We start from the raw sequence: 20545 nt of genomic DNA, 5'->3' as shown, positions 1-20545 counted from the left end.
CCCCTGCAGCTGGGAGCAACAACTATCAGGGTCCTAAAGGACACCCCATTTGAGATTCGACAGAAAAGAAAAGCCTACAAGGAACTTGTTTCAATCCTCCAGATCAACCAGATTCCGTATTCCTGGAATTTCCCCGAGGGTGTGGTGTTTAAATATAAAGATAAAAGGGAGAAAATTGACTCGGTTTTTAAAGCGGAAGAATGGTTGAAGCAGTTTCATGGAAAAAGGGAAGAACAGCCAGACGGAGGGGGCCAAGCAGACACTCTGGAAGAGATGGACGGAGACCCAGGAGGAGCAGAAGGTGCCACGGCCAGAGATGCATATGATTTGCGGCTAAGGGGACCCAAGTAACTCTTTGGAAGTTAAAGACCCGCAACTGAAGAAGAAGATGAAAGAGACTTTGTGCACATTAAAAAAAGAAAATAGATAATTACTAAAACGGACTCACTAACTCTTGAATTCATTGACTTAAACGAAAAGTTATTATTTTTATGACTAACTGAATACTATCTGTTAATGACCTTCCTTTCTTGGGTTTTTAGTCATAGTGTGGGCTTTTTTATATTTGCTGTCTTGTACCCCAGGGTTTTTTATTTCCCCCCCCCTCCCATTTCTATTTTCTGTTAGTTTTGTAGGTGTAACAAAAAATAAATAAAGCTACCCTGTCTTCAGGGGATTAAAAAAAAAAAAGGAAGTCCAGGGTTGCTATGCAGAGGCAAGCAGTGGCAAACCACCCCTGAACGTCTCTTGCCTTTAAAACCCTACAGGGTTGTCGTAAGTCAGCTGGGATTTGGTGGCACTTTCCACCACCAACGTTATCTGCCATTTGGAGATAGACTGCCTCTAAGCGTGGAGACTCCATTTAACCATCATGGTTAACAGCTGCTGAGCAACCGATCATCCTGGAATTTTTAATTCTACTTTGCAAGTTATCTAAGATGATGGCTGGGCCCATCTTGTCCTGTACTGTTTACCCAAACTGGATACAGCTCTTCAAATTCTTAGGCCAAGATCTTTCCCAGCATTTAAAAGGCTTTAATAATCAATACTGGGTGTGTGAGTGAAGTTCTGTCAAGTTACAGCAGACTAATGGTGACCCAGCAAGGGGCTTTCAAGGCAAGTGAGAAGCAGAGGTGGTTTGCCATCGCCTTCCTCCGCAATGTCTTTCTTGGTGGTCTCCCATCCAAGTGGTGACCCTGCTTAGATTCCGAGATCTGATGAGACTGGGCTATGCTATACCATTCCACACCCCCATCAATAACTTTACTGTACCATAATAAGCATAACAATGTTTCAAACCATGCGCACAATGATCACTGACTAACACCCAAGTTGTGACCTGCAGGATGCATGGCTAGATAATTTGGACATGGTTTCACAGATGCCATTGCAAAAAAGAGCCACATTTTAGATGACCTCTTTGTCCTTGCTGGTCAAAAGAAATTCCATTTGCTACTTGTTTGACCAGCTTTTAAACAGCTGGAGCAGAAATCTGTTCAGTACAGTTTCAGAGTCTGCACAGAGAAACATACAGTGGGCTGTACAGTCTAGTACTTCCTCGGTCCCAACATCACAGATTGAAATTTTCCTCTTGCAGAGAACAGAAGATTTGTATCAGCAGTAGGCTGACTTGAGCTTTGGCAGCTTGTTTTCCAGCAGAATCCCTGTGGCTCAATGATGTGTTTTAAATTCACAAAGCACAACTATATGCTTGGTGGGGGTGGGCGGGGGTTGAATGCACACGCAACTGTGAGAAGGAAAATAGCCACTAGCACTGTTTGCTTGCGCAAGAATTCACGTTGTGCTATAATAGGCAAGGTCTTATGCTTCTTCTTAAGCAGATGTGCAACCTCTTGTGCAAACAAGAAGCACATCCTTGGTTTCAGATGTTTCCCATTCAGCAATGATGATTTGTGGGGTTCTCCTTGTTGCTGAGACTGCGAAGGATTTCACAGTGGCAAAGGAGTGTCCACGTAGTGATTTCCCCCATAGTTTGAACATTCGGTCACATGCCCACGACTGCCTTCTCCTCCCCCCACCCCCAAACCACCCCAGGGCTTTTTCAGGCTTTTAAAATCTGTAATTGGCATACCTCTTTAGCCTGCAATCTGCAATTGACATACTGTTGCAGCCTAATTACAGCAATATGCCAATTGCCCCTGGTGGTGTTGGGGAAAATGGCAGCTGAGGGGTTGCAAAAATTCACGCCTTCCCCATCACACAAGTGTACAAACAAGCTTTGACTACAATCTTTCCCAAAAGTATGTATCAAACCAGCATTGGGAGAAAGTGGACCAGACCACTAGAAAACACATAAAGTGGACAATTATGGAGCAATGTCATGTGGATGCTCCAAATCTCACCATCAAAAAGAACCAAAAAGCCACTGCTCCAGTTTAAATTCCAAAGAGAAGCATACGAGAAGTAATCTTTGTTTTACTTTCTTTCACTGTAAAAGTGGACACAAGTGTTCACCTGTTTAAGAAGCGCCACTCCTAAAAGGGCTTTGTATGCAATTTAGTGACATCAGAATGTGATCCCTGATTAGCTAGGATCACCTGGCAATCAACCCAGGAAGCACTGACGGATCACTAAATCAGCTTAAGTTGCCTTCAGTGATGCAGCATGTGGTAAATTCTGATTGGTTGTGCAGTGTTCGCTAAATGAGCAGCACATCCCACAATAGGCAATGATCTCATAGAAACCAGACAAAGAAAGAGAAAGAACGAATACATGTCAGGGTAAAATGAACAAAAATCCAATCACAGTCTCCATAAAACCATTTAGGCAAATTAGGCACCACATCCACAGCCAATGTCATATAATGGCTCCAGTGCTAGATCAAAATGGGAGGACTTGGGTTCAAATCCCCACTCTGCCAACAAAGCTCACTGGGAGATCTTACACTAATCTTTCTGTGCCTAACCTACCTTGCAGGGTTGTTGTAATGATAAAACAGAGGAAAGGGGAAACGTGTATGGTCACTAGAGTTGCCAGCATCAGGCACAGAAATACCTGGAGATATGGGGGGGTGGAGCCTGAGGAGGGTGGGATTTAGGGAGGGGAGGGACTTCAGTGGGGTATAATGCCAGAGAGCCCACCTTCCAGAGCAGCCCTTTTCTCCAGGTGAACTGATCTCTGTCGCCTGGGGATCAGTTGTAAGCCCTGGAGGTCTCCAGACAACACCTGGAGGTTAGCAACCCTAATGGTCGCCCTGAGCTCCTTGGAGAAAGCTCAAGATAAATATATGGCATATAGACATCTGATTTTGTTTCTTACAGACCACCCCATTGCTTAGCAAACAGCAAAGGTTACCTAACCAATCAGGCATGTGGCATAGCTGCTTTCCACTACTCAAGAATAATTTGCTTGGATACCATGAAAGCTCTGCAGAGCCCGGCTGCCTCTTGGGAGTCACATCATGCCCATATGACTGCTGCAAAACTTAAAATAACATGAAGAACTGTAACAGTGAGTACAGTATGGAGAGGTAGGGGTGTGCCAGCCGGCTGGCAAAGGCACTGTCGGTGCTACAAGGGAGGGTGTCTGGGTTGGAGGGTGTCCACATATAGACTCCAAGGAAGAATGCTCACTCTGGGGACACCCAAGACACAGTTAGACAAATGGGTTATTATATGCTCGCTATAAATGCTTAAGAACAAACCAGAACTTGCATGGTGTAGTGGTTAGACTGCTGGGACTAGGATCTGAGAGACCCAGGTTCAAATCTGCTGTGGAAGTATGCTGCTCTTGGACCATAACAGCCTTAGCTACATCTCTCAGTTGCTGCAAACATAAAATATGTATGTATGTGCCATCAACTCGCAACCGACTTACGGTGACCTCATCAAGGGGCTTTCAAGGCAAGTGAGAAACAGAGGGGGTTTGTCATGGCCTTAGTCTGCAGAGTCTTCCTTTTCAGTCTCCCATCCAAGTATCGACCCTGCTTAGCTTCCAAGATCTGATGAAATCGGGCTATACCATATCATTCCACATTTGAAGATAAAATGGAAAATGGAAAACCCAGAACTCTGTGGAAGTACCCCAAGTCAGCCGCTTGCAACCCACCACTTGTAATCATGTGACAGGAAGTCTCAGGAAAGGAAGAGGAGGAGTCCTACAAAGGAATCCTCTCCACACAGAGTGACTTCACGTTACTCTGCTGCTCCTCTCAGAGGCTGTGCAAAGTATAGCAGAGGATGTGGTACCCTCGTCCTCTAAACATGCACACGATCGGGGAGTCCTTCCAAACAACAATAACAAAAAAGTGGTGGCTCTCTAGGGGCCTGCAATCCAGCAGATGGAGCTTTTCAGACCACCTGAGGGTCTCAAAAACCATGGCCTGAAGACCATGGACTCAAAGAGGTTGTCTGCTGTCCATCCTAATTCACCGTGGCAATTACCCATCTAATTCAGAATTTTTCAGACTTCATCATACTCACATCCTGAGCCAGAGCCTGAGTAGATCTCATCCGTTTCCTCAATTTCTTCATCTTCAAAAGAGTCGTCGTCTCCAGAGCCTTCCTGGTCAATGGGCCGTTCGTAATCTTCATTGTGCCAACGCTGAGCCTGGGATGAGAAACAAACATGTTCATCTGTACACACATAAATCTTGGAATCATGTAGGCACCTGATGAAGGTTACCAAAAAGGGTATCATACAGCTGCAGTATCACCACAGAAAAGGAGATAACCGTGGTGACCACCCACCTCAACTCTGAAGGCGAGGGCAGCAATGCCTTAAGTAAAGGGCAGGTTCATCCAGGCTTTCTGACACCACAGCCGAAGGCTATGAATAGGTCAAAACCAGAACTTTGTGCTGCACCCAGAAACAGACCAACAAGCAGTGAAGATCTTGAAACTCGACTGCTGGGTCATAAATTCCTAGGAAGACTACATCCTGGCAGTTGTTTCCAATGTCCAAAGTGATGAGATCCTAACTTCAGTTCCTCTTCTAGCCCTCCAACTAAACTCCTATTACCAGTCCAGCATTCATGCCCCACCTAGCCCAGATAGCAGAGAGAAGTCTGATACTCCCAAATGCACTTGCCAGCCCCACCAAGGCAAAGTGCATTCCCTTCCCTCAAGCTCTCACTTTTACAGTAACTTGAAAAACACAAGAAGGGTCACCCCAGCTATTTCTCTTCCATATACCCAAATGCAATCGAAACAACACTCCCTTCCCTTCCTAAGCCCTCTGAGACTGCCAGAAGACATGGGGGGAAAGGAGGAGGTTGCTGGCAACACACACAAGGACTAGGAGGGGCGGAAATAAAGAACTGCTTACTAGCAGCAGTGAGTTACATCTGGGCAGGCTTTGGTTTCTCCTCTGCCTGCAGGTAGTTCAGTCAGAATGTGATCAGAGGCATGAAGCAAAGGGCTCTTGGCTCAGGGCTTGGGGCCTACAGTAGCCCAACCAGCAAACAAGGAACTACCCAGCATGTGATTAAATTCTACTGTTTAATCTGATTTGTTTTGAACATTTCTGTAAACCAGTTGGGGTTCCTTTGAGGCAACAAGCAACACAGAAAACCCCTCACAAATAAGCAAATAAAAGTCTCTTGGACCCTTGTCGATTCCTTTCCCCAAGGAAGCACCACAAGAGTTCTGGTGTCAACTGTCACCATTTTGCCAAGATTCAAAGCAAGCCTTTAGATTAGGGTTGACAACCTCCAGGCGGTGGCTGGGGACCTCTTGCTATTACAACTGATCTCCAGGTGACAGAGATCAGTTCACCTGGAGAAAATGGCTGCTTGGGAAGTTGGACCCTACAACATTATGCCCCAAACTCCACCCTCTTCAGGCTCCACCCCTCAAATCTCCAGGTATTTTCTAACCCAGAGCCAGTAACCCTACTTGAGATTCTGAACAGGACAAACTCTAGAGTGTGAACTTTGCAAACCAGGGATTTCTACTTCCTTGGTTAAATTTCAGTGTCTTTACAGAGGATCTAATTCAGCATTGCAACACAAATATTTTCATCCTACGGCTGGAAACAAACCAAAGTCAAAAGGGCCCAGGGCTATTTTTGGGCAGGAACGCACAGGAATGGAGTTCCGGCTGGCTCCCAAGTTGGCCACACCCAGCAGGAACTCATTAGCATAATAGGCCACACCCAACAGCAGAAACTCATTAGGATTGGCTAAATTAGGGGTGTATGGCCTAACATGCAAAGGAGTTCTTGCTACAAAAAAGCCCTGGGTTTGGACAACAAACAAGGTAAACAGAATAACAAGCAAAAGGTGGGTGTGGCTGGATAACCACACTTCTGGTAGCATGGGGGTGTGGCCTAATGTGCTAATGAGCTGTGTTGTCAGGGGTGTGGCCTATTATGCTAATGAGTTCCTTCTGGGCTTTTTCTACAAAAAGAGCCTTGCAAAAGGCTATTGGGACAAAGCAGCTGCGAACAGAGGCCACATGCCTACTGGCTGTTCTCCCTACACATTCCGTTTTCCCCCAGAAAGTGGTGGAGGAGGAGGGTGGAGGAACCCTCCAAAATTGGACCAAGCCAAAATAAAGCATGTGAGAAAGAGAGGGGTGGGGGGAAAGAGGAAGGAGCCCAACAAGCCACCGTAGCCAGACCAGTGGTTCCACACAGCCTGAAAAAAACATGTAAAAGAGCCAGTAGGGCGTAGTGTGTCAGAGCAGGAACTGGGAGACCCAGATTCAAATCTCCACTCTGCCAGAGAAGCTCACTGGGTGACCTTGAGCCTAACCTACTTCACAGCGTTGTTGTGATGGAAGGGAGGAGAATGACTGTAACTCCCTTTGGGTTCCCATGGTGGAGAGTGGTGGGTTGAAAAAATAAATAAAAGAAATAGGGGTGTAATTCACATCAATGAAAATACAACGCCCACAGGTATTTTGGAGGAATTCCAAGGACCTGGGAAAGAAGGAGATAGTGAAAGAGGCGCAGATGTTTGTGTATGGCTCAAGATCAGACTAATCACCACGTCATCCTTGTCAAGGACAAGCATTATAGCTGAAGATGGGGTCAGAACAACCACCAAAAGAAAAAAACCAGCCAGAACTGTTATTGAAAGCAGTTGGATAGCGAGTGAACAAATGAGAGATGTCTTAACCAGAAATTGCAGAGTTGTGGCTCAGTGACAGAGTGTTTGCTCTATATACAGAAGGTCCCAGATTCACACCCCGGCCTCTCCAGGTATAGGTGATGTGAAAGACCTCCAGCTTTGACCTTGGAGAGGTGCTGCCAGTCACAGCAAACAATACTGACCTTGATGGACCAAGGGTCTGCCTCCGTACGAGGCAAATTCAAGCATATTCTTGCCACAGCAGATGAACACAGCTACTCCTCTGGGACACAGTTACTCCTCTGGGATTACTGGGAGATACGATCACAGATCTCCCCAGAAACATGTCCTATAGCCCTTGAAATCCAAACTTCCCAGCAACAAGCAGCCACTGAGAAGCGCACAGGCAAGCACAGGATGGTCCACATTTGATTAGTACAACTATAAACTCAGCGTGCACCGTGGGGAGACGAGAACCACAGCTCCATCTCAATTATTTTTATACCTTGGCAGTGGGCCACTACTCAATTACAGTTTTGCAACATGCAGCGCATGCCAAAAAGATGACATGACCTCACAGGTGTTTTTCTCCTGCTTAGCACCAGACGAGGTATAATGGACAAACACCCCCTTTCTTTCCATTTGCTCCAAGATTGCCCTTGCCTGTGAATAGCAGAGGCCCACATTCCACCTCTCACATTTGGGGCTGACATGGAAGATTCCTCCTTTGACTTCTCTGATAAGGACTCTTAACCTATAGGCATCCTCACTGGGTCCAGCTATCTCTCATTATGAGAGCAATCTTTAACAGGTCTATTCAGAATCCTACTCAGCTCTACTCAGTGCCTGACAGACAACTGGTGGGAAGGCTAAGGGAGGCAGCATTCAAGGAGAAAGATTAAAATGACAAATAGGGCAACAACTACCTACAGGAAGTTCTGATCACAGAGGTGCTAGCGATTCCTAGAGCCTCTTGGAAGTGACATATCACCAGGATCTCTATAATCACAATCTCCTGTAAGCAGACAAGATTTTTCTCTTTAGTTTTTCTCCCGAAGACAATTGCCCCACACCACTTTTTACCCCAATTCTTGCTTGCTAATCAGATGAGCATCGGCAGGCAAGGGTCACAACTACCTGCAGGTCTCCTGCCATAAACAGGCAAATAAGATCCCTAACTCAGTTGGATGTACTCCCGGGAAAGGGTCCTCAGGACTGCACTGTAAATGGCATAATCAGATGGAAATGGCCTCAAATGACATCTTTCCACACCTCTCCAAGAAGAGGATAACATTCTCTGCACCCACTCAAGTCAAGTTGGAAAGGTGTATGAAAGCGCTGTCTTATGGGTACTAGAGTTTGCCCAGATCTTCTTTGGGAGAGGAAATCGTCTCCCCTCATAAACATACCTGGTCATGATAAAAAAGCTGACCTGGGGACAGCAATTTAGACCAATCCAAGACAGTGAAAGCTTCCGAGCAAGAAGGAAATCTGGAGAGAGTCAGATAGCACATGTGTAAGTCCATCATGCACACTTCCTCTCTTCTCCAAGAGACCATGTTATTTACACAACTTACAGTGCAGTCCTAACCAGAGTTGAACCCTTTTAAGCCTATTGACTTCAATGGACTTAGAAAGGTATAACTCTCCACATCTATATAGCAGAACTTCATGAGGATTTTCAAAGTATTTTCTGTACTGAAAGAATAACAAAACTTTCATGATCAACAAGCTTGATTATTTAAGTTAATTACAAAAAGAAAAAGGTTATTACTGCATGCTAAAAAGAATAACAGTTAAAATGGTGATTCAGCAATGGTGATTTAGTCAGGGAAGGGTACCACAAAACAGAAACTGACCCTGGTTGTTAGGGAGAGTTAGGAGCCTATGGTCACCTGGCAAGAAATCAAAGAAGTGAAAGATGGAACGAAAGACAGAAGTAGGGAAATGCAGAAAATGTTGGAAAGCACGAACAGGAAAAGGAATTTCTGATGAGGCCATTGTCCTATGAAGGATGATTCCGGTGGGCTAGCTGTGTTGGTCTGAAGCAATAGAACAAAGTTTGAGTCTAGTGGCACCTTTAAGACCAACAAAGTTGAATTCTGGGTATAAGCTTTTGTAAAGAAGTGTGCGTGCACACAAAAGCTTATACCCAGAATTAAACTCTGTTGGTCTTAAAGGTGCCACTGGACTCAAACCTTTCCTATGAAGGACTAAACTTGGGTATTAGTAACATGCATTGTCTAGAACCACTGGATTGGAGAAGCAGTTGCAGTGTTGGACTAGGATCCGGGAGGCCCCGATTTGAACCCCCCCCCCCTCTGCCATGGAAGCTCGCTGGGTGATCTTGGCCCAGCTGCATACTCTCAGCCTCACCTGCCTCATAAGGATGTTGAGGAGGAGGAGGAGGAGCAGCAGCAGCTGCAGCAGCAGCAGCAGAAGAAGAATAAATTCACTGCTGTGTTTGTCATGTAATTTGGGGAAATTCGGGGGGGGGGAGTGTGAATGTGTAAGAGTGAGAATGGCTTTATTGTAGGGCAGTGCATCTCATGTAACTTCTGAAGATACCTTCCTTTCCCAGGGATGTCAGCCAGATGGCCTTGGTCTGTCTCTGTTCGCTGCCCTATCTGAGATAACAAATGGAAATTTACAGGTGTGGGGTTTACAGGTTTTCGCGACTGAATCTCAGTTTTGTTTCAACAACATTCTTAACTTGGATCATCTTTATTCTTCAATAAACAAATCACCTTCAGTGAGTGTTGTTGAGAGTAACTTTGTCCAAGAGTCTGACAAAGAAGAAGAAGAAGAATCCTAGCTTGGAATTAAGCTACCTTGAGTCTCTGGACTTTACATGTATGACAGAAAGTTTAAAATAAATGAATGAGTTTGATGAGAAAGGCACAGATACTGGACAATCCAAAACGATGAGTAGCTGGCATTCACAGGATAAGAAAGAACATACCAGTTCACAGTGTAGTTTAATGCCTATTATAAAGATCTTAAGTGCTTCTGTTTGGGAAAAGACACATCTAGGCAATTCAAAATACAATAAAATCTTATGAATTGTATTCAGGACGCATGAATCATAGGTCAGATGCACAAGGATAACTGCAAAAAGGATAGACAAGACAATTAGCTAGAAGTTTCCAAAGAGCTCAACGTCTACTGCAAATCCAAGCATGTGGCTAGTCCTCAGAGTGGCTTTCCTTGTGCATCTGAAGGCAACTTCTCACCACGAATTCCCACACCCACCTGATTGTGTCCTCAGTGTGTACTATTGAAAAATTTCCAGAGTAGTAGTCTGGTGAGGGATCAGCAATTTGTTTTCAGTTGTTACTGATATAATGGAATATGAGCCGGAACATGCAGCAGGCCTTACAATTAACACACAATTGCTTGTCCAGGGAAGGCAAGCTAAACCAGCATGTCTGTTTTGACATTATAAGACCATAACAACTGTCCATTCTAGTACAAATGTATCTGTGATTGAGGTAGGGTTGCCAACCTCCAGGTGGGAGGCTGGAGTTCTCCCAAAATTACAAATGATCTCCAGACTACTGAAATCAGGTCTCCTGGAGAAAATGGCTGCTTTGGAGGGTGGACTCTGAGGCATTATACCCCACTATGGTACTCCACTCCCTAACCCCCCCAGCTCCCCCCCCCAATCTCTAGGAATTTCTCATCCTGGAGTTGGCAACCATAGATTAAAGGATAAATGGAAGATTGGCTCTATTGATAAAAATGGGCACCTTAACAATGTAGTGAGGAGGAGGAGGAGGAGGAGGAGGAAGAGGGGAGAGTTGGTTTTATAATCCACCCTTTACTACCTTAAGGAGTCTCAGAGTGGCTTACAATCACCTTTCCTTCCCACAACAGAGGTAGGTGGGACTGAGAGAGCTCTGAGAGAGAATTTGGACTGACCCAAGGTCACCCAGTGGGCTTCATGTGGAGGAGTGGAGAATCAGACCCAGTTTTCCCAGATTAGAGTCCTGCTGCTCTTAACCACTACACCACACTGAGCTATTACCAAACAGAGTCAGGGTATCTGGGATCCCTGGATCTCCCTTGATAACACCCTCTTCTATCTAGATAATCAGCGTGCCTGAGAAATTCTCAGAGTTCAAAATATTTTTTTAAAAGCACTACATGTCACTCTAGAGAAAAATTACTTTTTACCAATGCTCTGTAACATTGCCGGGATGAGCTATATTGTCAAGAGGGCTGCAGGTGTACCAGCAAAAATCAGGCTGTAATGCCAAGGAAGTAAGCCCCACAGAATAAAATGGAACTTGCTTCTAAGTAAACCTGCTTAGGATTGCTCTCATAACCCCAGTGTACACCAAAGAGCAACAAGCATAGCTAACTTCTATTGTAGATATAGATTTATTTATTACGGCATCAAGCCAACATAACCATAACATTAGGATACAGAGTGTTAAAATCTGTGTAAAATGGAGGGGATTTTTTATTATTATTTTTCAAACTACAAAAACTATCACAGAAAAAGGGAAGGGGGACTACATATACGGGACAAAGTATAGAAACCCACTACTGACTAAAAACCCAAGAGAGGAGATCCTCACTAGCTTCATTGCATCAAGTCTTCACTTCATTTAGATCAATATAAAGTGAGTCAGACATTTAAGTACTTTTTCCTTTTCATTAACTCTTAAAACTTAACTGTCTAAGAACAGTACCCCCCAGTCATCCCCATTCACAGTTCTCAAAGGCACAATTCAGAGTCTTTCAGCCTTTACTTCTCTTTTCCTCATCTCTTCCGCAGCTTATAAGGACTTTTTGGGGCAGCTGCCCCTTGCTCCGTCAGAGAGTCCTCTCCGGAAGAACCCGAGTCCAGCTTGCCACTAGACTTGCTGTCCTCTTCTTTTTTCCCGTCCTCTGGTCTTCCTAGCTGAACCCTTAGAAATTCTTGGGCTTTCAGAACAGAGTCAATCTTTTCTTTTTTATTCTTGGGCTTCCCCAGAATCACACTGGCAAAGCCTCTGGTCAAACGGGACCCTTCTATATCTGCCCTCAAGCACCGCAGAGGGGAGAGCCTCACATCTAGCTAACGTAAAGGCTTTCCTAAACTTATCTATATATCTAATAGTGAACTTGCCCCGAAGAGGAACAGCTGCCCTGACCCAAGACAGCTGTTCCCCTCAGAGTGGTGGGGAGGATGACAGATGGTTGGACAGAGAGGCAGGAGAAGAAAAGCGGGCAGAGTGGTGGGAAGGGGGTGGACAGGGGAAATAGTGAGCAGGCAGGAGAGCAAGATTCCCCGTGCCCATCGGTTTGCCTGGGGGGGGGGGGGGGGGGGGGGGATCCCGGCCTCGCCGCCGCCTCCGCCTCGGGGAGATCGAGCGGGGGGGGATGGAGGAGATGGAGGTCTTCTCCCCCCCCTCCGCGAGTATCGCGGGTCCCCCTCTTGTAGGTGTCTAAATGTGATAAGTAGTCCATAGGGACCGGGTGGTATCTAATTTGCTCAGGCACTCTAAAGTTGGGATATTTATCAAGATCTGCCTGCCTCTCCACGTCCATTATTCTCTGTTTAAGAGCTAACTTTGCCTGATCCCAGCGCATGGTCAGAATCTCTTGGGGAGAGAAACCAAGAACATGCAGTTTGTTATGAACCAATTTTAACCATTTTGACTGAAAATTGTACAAGAGCAAATGAGTTAGCCCCATTGGTTGGAAATTTATTTTAAGCCAATACTGAAGCGAGCTCAGAGTAATTTTAGCTTCCATTTTCAGAGTGCCCGTTTCTAATTGTAGTAATGCATTCGGCTTGCATCTCAGGACCTGTAGAACCACTCTGAGAAATTTGGTCTGGATGCTCTCAAGGGAAGCGAAACTAGAGGCTGAAGGACCAATGAAGGTGCAATAAAGCCTTTGTGCAACTGCCTTTGCCTGAAAGAGTTTCTGGGCCGCTGGAATGTAATGTCCCCCTTTGTATGATAAAATTTAAGAATAACATTTGCAGTTCTTTCACCTTGAGTTGCTACATGTTGTAAGTGAGCTTTTTTGGCCCCTGTACTTTGGAGGACCATACCTAAATACTTAAAGCAGGAAACCTGCTCAAGGGAATGTCCATTGACGGTCCAAGTCCTCTTCTTTTGTCTTGGTCCAAAGACAAAGTCTTTGGTCTTTTGATAATTTATTTCCAGTTCCTTCTTTATGCAGAAATCTGCAAATCTCTTAAGAGCTCTTCTAAGGCCAACAGGTGTTCTAGCTAAAAGGATGGCGGCGTCTGCATATAGCAGGATAGATACATGGCGTTGATGTAATTTTGGGGGGTGTAAGCTAGGTGAATCCAGATAGCTTACAATATCATTTATGTAAAAATTAAATTAAAAAGAGGCCAGTAGACAACCTTGTCTAACTCCCCTATAGGTATTAATAGGGTCTGATACATTTCTCTTCCTATTTAGCCTAACCCTCAAGTGGGTGTTGTCATGCAGGGCACGTAATAACGTGAACAACCTCCTATCTATTGAAGAGGATTCTAAGTTGGCCCACAATTTTATTCTTGAGATGGAATCAAAGGCCGCCTTCAGATCGACAAAAGCGGCAAATAACAAAGTTGGGCCTTTTGCAGCATATTTTTCAATGAGATTTTGAATGATAAGGCAATGGTCCAAAGTAGATCTATGCTCTCTGAACCCAGCTTGCTCTGTTGCAATCACATTTTCTTGATGCAGCCAAGACACCAACTTTTCTAGAAGATGTCTGGCATATAGCTTACTGCTTATATTTAATAAACTGATAGGCCGATAGTTGGCGGGCTCATCTCTTTTCCCTTTTTTAAAGAGGGGGACCACTATTGCCGTACTCCATTCTGGGGGAATGAGGCCTGAAGAGTCGATGAAAGTAAACAAAGCTGCAAGAAAGGGTGCCCACCAATCAATATTTTCTTTAAATCTCTATTGAGATTCTCCAGCTTCTACTAGAGGGACTCTTCTTGAAATATTCTAAGGAAGTATCACTTTGCTTTCCCCCTCCCCAATGCAACATAAAGCAATGCAACATGAAGCAAACTGGAAGGTCATCTTTGACAATTTTGGTCCAATCCTGTCCCATTCAGGTTCATTCATAGTGGTCAAAGGTGGTATGTACTAAATTCTGTCAAGTCGCAACCAACTTACAGCCACCCCAGCAAGGGGCTTTCAAGGCAAGGGAGAAGCAGAGGTAGTTCACCATTACCTTCCTCTGCAGGGCCTTCCTTGATTCTCCTATCCAAGTATCAACCCCGATTAGCTTCCAAGAATGGCCGAGATTGGGCTTATACCATACTGTGTTCCCTCTCATGGTAGTAGCATCAATATTGTGCAGTGGTGCTCTTGCACTTCCAAGCTGAGAGCATATATCAACAATTCAAGGGTGGCCCCACCCACTATATCAGAACACTTTTGGGGGAGGGAGAACTGTAGGCCATAGGTGGCAGGCAACTATCAAGTGGCTTTCCGAAACTGGAAACGAACAGGTGTATGCTACTCTAGTAAATCCATCTCTATGCCCATTCTCATACTGTGCATCCAAACCCTGCCCCAAAGCCATCTCTCAGGTTAGCAGGTAAGTACATAGCATCTCCTTCTAAGGTACAACTGGTAAGCCACCTCAAGTAGGTCTGTTGAGAAGTAGCATATAAATTCCCTAGATAAGTAATGCCTTGACCTGGATAGCCCAGGCTGGCCCTCTAATCTCAGAATTTAAGCAGGGTCAGCCCTGGTTAGTCCTCAGATGGGAGACCACCTAGGAAGTCCAGGGTTGCTATCTAGAGGCAGGTAATGGCAAAACCCGTCTGTTCACCTCTTCCTTGAAAACCCTACAACAACACCATAAGCACATTCCACTAGACAAATAAAGGTCTCAGGGTGGTTGATTTTTGAGCCAAAATGCAGCAGAGAGCTAACTCCCTTTTGATTGCTACCAGGCTATCCTCTCAATATCCAGCTGGAGTCAACTGCCTTGGAGAAAAATATATATGCGGTGCATAATGTACTGTGAGCGCCCTATCATTACATGCTTGAAATAGACCTTGCAGAGCATGCGTCGCTGACACCCTCCTACTATGCCCACCACCTCTTCTCTTCCCCCATCAACATGTACAATTAACGAGCACAGGATGTGATGCTGTTGCATTGCAGGTTGCCCCCCATAAACACGCGCCTTTGCTGGGAGTGTGGAAACTTGTACTGTGATGCCACGTTTTCGATGAGTAGGTTTCATGTCAAGGGAGAGAGGTGGAAGAGATTGAGGGCAGCAACCAGGCTTGCTCTGTTATTTTGTGGTTTCTGCCTCAGTGCTTGGAGATTATTGTTCCAAATGCTACTTTGGAAGCATCTGTTACCAAAAAGGTCAGCAGCATCCAACGTCACAAAACAAGCCTGAATATGTGAGAGAGTTAGTGTGATGACAAGAAGCTAAGCAACTGAATCAGGAAGGATCCCAGTTCAACTTCAAAATACCTGAAGGGCTGTCATATAGAGGATGGTGCGGAGTTGTTTTCTGTTGCCCCAGAAGGTCGGACCAGAACTAACGGGTTGAAATTAAATCAAAAGAGTTTTCAGTTAAACATTAGGAAGAACTTCCTGGCAGAAGCGGTTCCTCGGTGGAACAGGCTTCCTTGGGAGGTGGTGTGCTCTCCTTTGGAGGTTTCTAATCAGAGGCTAGATGGCCATCTGACAGCAATGCTGATTCTGTGAACTTAGGCAGATTATGAGAGGAAGGGCTGCATCAGTGCATAGTTCTTGTGGCCCTTCCTTACATGCCCCAGGGATCACCCCTTTGGGGTCAGGAAGCAAATTTTCTCCAGGCCAGTTTGGCTGGGGATCCTGGAGGGTTTTCTGTCATCTTCTGGGCATGAAACAGGGGTCACTGTGGGTGTGGGGGGAGGTATTTGTGAATTTCCTGCACAGATCCCTTCCAACTCTATGATTCTATTCTATGATCCTAACTCCTGCTTCTGCCATCAACACACTGAATACTTGCCGGCAAGTGAGAGTCTCCCTGCTTTAGGCCCTATAACATGGTGATAATAACTGAGCTACCACACAGTACTGCTGTTGAGGAGGACTGCAAGCTATTGTACACAAAGTACTTTGAACACTGTAATGGTAGAAAACACTCCTTTTTTGTGCCATCAAGTCACAGGTGACTTATGGTGACCCTGTGGGGGTTTCAAGGAAAGAAATATTCAGAGGTGGTTTGCCATTGCCTGCCTCTATATAGCAACCCTGGACTTCCTTGGTGTTCGCCCATCCAAATACTCACCAGGGCTGACCCTGCTTAGCTTCCGAGATCCAACAAGATCGGGCCAGCCTGGACTTATCCAGGTCAGGGCAGAAAACACTAGAATACTAGAAAACAAGATGAAAACGGTAAAGGCCAGTGAAATGACACCTCACCCCATCCATGTAAAATTGGGGGGGGGGACTGCTAGATTCGAGTCCAGTAGCACCTTAGAGACCAATGGAGGATGAAACGCGCTTTGACTCTCAGAAATTTATACTCTGAGAATCTTGGTGGTCTCTATGTTGCTACTGGACTCAAAACTCGCTCTTCTATTGCAGACCAACAGAGCTGGTTAACCTAAACTTGATCCTCCGGAACTGGCTGCAAACCCAGTTTTTCTAGGAGGCTGAAAAACCAACCGTTGTGAACAATGGACCATTAGTATATTCTTGTTTCGTATGTTCTGATTTTTCTTGGCCCAGAACTTCAGCACTATGAGCTATGCAAGGGTCAGTCAACATATCTGCTTTCTGTAGCCGCTTTCTTTCCTGAGACTTCACACTCCCTCCACCCCCACTGACTGTGCAGACTCAGCAGGGGAGGCTTTTAGCTGCCCAGAACCAACTCCCTTTTATACAATTACATCTTACTCAACTAAAGTCTCCTCCTGGGGAACTTTTGTTAACTAGCTTAGTGCTGCCTGGCCTCCATTAATGGCTTGGCTTCATTAGACGGCCCAGAACTGGATTGGCAAATGGCATTTTGGAAAGCTGAACTCCTAGGGTGCAAGCCTGGCCATGCTACATACTGGGAGCACAAAATCTTGCCTCTGAGTTACCCCCGCCTTCCCAAAGTCCACTTTTCAGGCTCTTCCTGTAATGCTACAAATGGTCTAATCAGGAGAGGAAAGATATCCTTCCTTCATTTGATCATTGCCTCGCTAGGCATGGCTGGCCCAATCGTCTCCCAGGTCCTAGAGCCTCTCCTGAACCACATATGGGGCAATTCAGCAAAATTTGGAAAGGGCATAGAAAGCCACCACCCCACTAGTCAAGGCCTGGGACAACTCCCAGACAGCGCACCAGTAGCAGGGCTAAGGACGTTCTTTCTTCACGTGTAAATACGTAAGTAAGTATCTCTTGATCTAAGGTTGCTTCCACACAGGGATTTCTTCCTGCATGGAACACAGGAAGCCCAGGCCCATAGTTACAGTGGGGCCTCCTGGGGCCCAGCACCCTGACTTCCCCTAAGCCCCCCTGACTTTTGGGAAGAAACGGGGGACGCGTGTGCACCTGCACTCCAAGCCACACGGCCACCACTTCTCCCCCAGAGCATTTAAAGGGAAAAGTGAGGGGAGGCCCCGAATTCCAGTGCCCCCCAACTTTTCAAAAGGCCCTCTATTTTAAAAAAAAATCATGGCTATGGGCCTGAGGAAGCCTCCAACTGAAGGGAGAGGAGAGTGGCCACGTAATATGGATCTCCCAGGGCTTTCACCTTTAAACTTTAAAATCAATTCCACAGGGCCGGCAAGACGGAGCTGTTCCACCAGGCTTTTGGCTGAGGCAGCGGACGTCCCTATATGGCCTCCCTGAGGTGGTTGTCACCCACCTACCAACCCAAATAATATGCCAGGGGACCTCCCACAACCAGCTGACTTGTCAGAATTGTGACTGTGTTTTAATGTCTATTATTGTCTAAACTGTTTAATTTTTAATTGCATTTATTGTATTTTTTTATGATGTTACCCACCCTGAGACCACTTCCGGGATGGGCGGGCTAAAAATACAAATATTAAATTAATTAAATAAATAAATCTGTAGCCAATCTGGGAAGAGGCAGTGGAGCTATGCACCACCTTCAAAATGACAGCACTCCAGCCCTTCAGCCCATGGCAGAGGGCTTTAAAAAGATTTTTCTTCTCCCACCTGAGCTGTGCTATAGTTTTGGCTCAGCTGGAAATGGGAAGGGAACACGAATTAGCGCTGTCCTTCTTTGAACAAGATCACGGTCACGGCAGTGAAGTAAATAGTGGTCCTGTAAGCCATTTTTCAATAGCCCACTACTAGCAATGAGCCACCAGCTATGGCCCGGTTTCAGTTTTGGGGGACCCTCAGTACAAGGTCCCTTTGCTGGCCTCATGAGGTGACCCTCCTCCTTTCCCTGCAGCACACAGAGGAGGGTGTAGGGTTGCCAACCCCGGATCTGGAAATCCCTGGAGATTTGGGGGTGACGTCTGGAAAAGGATGGGTCAGAGGAGGAGAGGGACCTCAGCAGAACCCTCCCTCCAAAGCAGCCACTTTCTCCAGGGGAACTAATCTCCGTAGTCTAGAGATCAGTTGTAATTCTGGGAAATCTCCAACCCCCACCTGGAGGCTGGCAATGCTAGGCAGGTGACAAGTCTGCCCAAACAGGGCAAACTACAGCTTGCCCGTCCACCCAAACAGGTAGGTATGTGAGCGAATGAGAGGCAATGCCAGCTGGGAAACAGAAACCATAGCGGAAGCTGCCACCACCCACAGGGAGAGGGCAGGAAAAGGAGCAGAGGACATTGCTCATGACCGTCATCACCACTCAGTTCCCTTATTCAGCCCTCTGGGCAGCCTACCGACTCAGGATGGCAAGGGCCACAAGCTGCCACCCTCCCTCCGTCTGCCCACTGGCAGTTAAGTTGGCGCCACTGCCACAGACCTGAGGAGGAGAGTCCTAAATCTTCCTGGAGTGGCTTAATTATTGACACAGAAGGGGTAGGACTGACACGGTCCCTTGCTATGAAGCAGCAAGTCAGGGGTCAGCAGTGTGTCGTCCCCCCCCCCCCCGGAGCCTCGGCAGCTGTTGGAGGTTGCCAGCCCTGGGTGGCTTGAAAAAGAACTATAGATGAAGTAAATTAAAAAATAAAATGTGAAATAATTATAAGAAATTACCACTATGGATATCACCCTTAGAAGCTTTTACTCTACCCTCTCTAATAATTGGTAGAAAGAAAGAGGTATATGGGAATCTATTAACAAAAGAGTTGGAACTAAAATCAGAAGAATTGTTAGCAAAACAGAAAATTGTATTGTCATGGTGGGATAAGAATATAATATCAACAAGATATAACTTAGACAAAAAAATAGGTTTTTACAGTGGCCAAACAAAGCTAGATAAAATCTGGCTCTCAACAAGTGATAAATTGATTCAAAAAATGTATAAAAAGTTCCTGGAAGACTTTAGTTCGGAAGAGGAGACTAAAAAACCCAAACTAAGGTGGGAGAAGGAACTGGGCCATAAAATAGACGAGAATAGCTGGCTCAAGGTGTGGAAATCGATCAAATTGTCAAGAGCAGTACCTTTCAAAGAAAATATATACAAGATGTACTACAGGTGGCATTGGACGCCAAATAAAATCGCAAAATGCTTTCCTGGTGCCACAAACAGATGTTGGAGATGTAGGAAAAATGTAGGGACATTCATGCATATTTGGTGGAAATGTGATAAGGTTCAGAGTTTTTGGAAAAAACTGCAGAAAATATTAACTAAAACACTAAAAATCAAGATACCATTACAACCAGAGATATTTCTTTTGAATATGATCCCAGATGCAATTAAAAAACATAAACAGATAATTATATATATATATTAATCACGGCAAGAATTTTGATTGCAAAAAGGTGGAAATCAAATAATTTACCCTCAATAAAAGAATTAAAATATAAGATTCTGGAAGTAGCGGAAATGGGTAGAGTAAATATGGAAGAAAAGTACTGGGAAAAATGGGGAGCAATATATAACTGGTTGAAGATAAAGAAGCTAGAAACTAATGGGAGTTAGGCTAGCAATATCAGGGAATAGTTTAAGATAACAACGTAAGAGCACTGTTTAAGGTAAAATTAAAACACAGATGTTTAGAGAAGTTTACCTTGTTTGATATTATTATGCTGTTGGAGATTGTTATTGAGATGTATGTTTTGTTTATTGTTATTATGTTGTTGGAGATTGTTAAGCGCTATAAAAATATTGTATAGAAAATCCAATAAATACATTTATTTTTTAAAAATAAAATGTATGCATCAGGGGAGGAACATAGGCACAAAAGGACATGAAAGCCACAACCAACTTTGTGGTGATACCGACCGGCACCAAAACCAGAAGAAGACGCCGTTGGTTCTGATGCTCTGAAATCTACTCCCAGAAATGACCGGAAGGGTGACCCATTTTGATATAAGTGCTTGTGCAATCCTCTCTGTCTTGGCAAGAAAACGATACACACACACACAGGTCTCTCAGCAAAAAAAACAATAC

At 45.2% G+C, this 20545-nt stretch overlaps 1 protein-coding gene across 1 annotated transcript in view; it reads right to left on the bottom strand.

Annotated features, from left to right (window-relative positions):
- Window positions 1-20545, bottom strand: part of SDC3 (syndecan 3) — a 44724-nt gene that overhangs the window by 21963 nt on the left and 2216 nt on the right. Inside the window, exon 2 of the mRNA XM_015423377.1 lies at window positions 4443-4569. Within this exon, the coding sequence (XP_015278863.1) occupies window positions 4443-4569 (127 nt within the window). The remainder of the gene's footprint in view (window positions 1-4442; window positions 4570-20545) is intronic.

Source organism: Gekko japonicus, unplaced genomic scaffold (assembly GCF_001447785.1).
Source record: "Gekko japonicus isolate JY-2015 unplaced genomic scaffold, Gekko_japonicus_V1.1 scaffold1743, whole genome shotgun sequence".
Lineage (NCBI taxonomy): Eukaryota > Metazoa > Chordata > Lepidosauria > Squamata > Gekkonidae > Gekko > Gekko japonicus.
The sequence above is the reverse complement of the archived record's forward strand: the minus strand, read 5'-3'. Positions and strand labels throughout refer to the sequence as shown.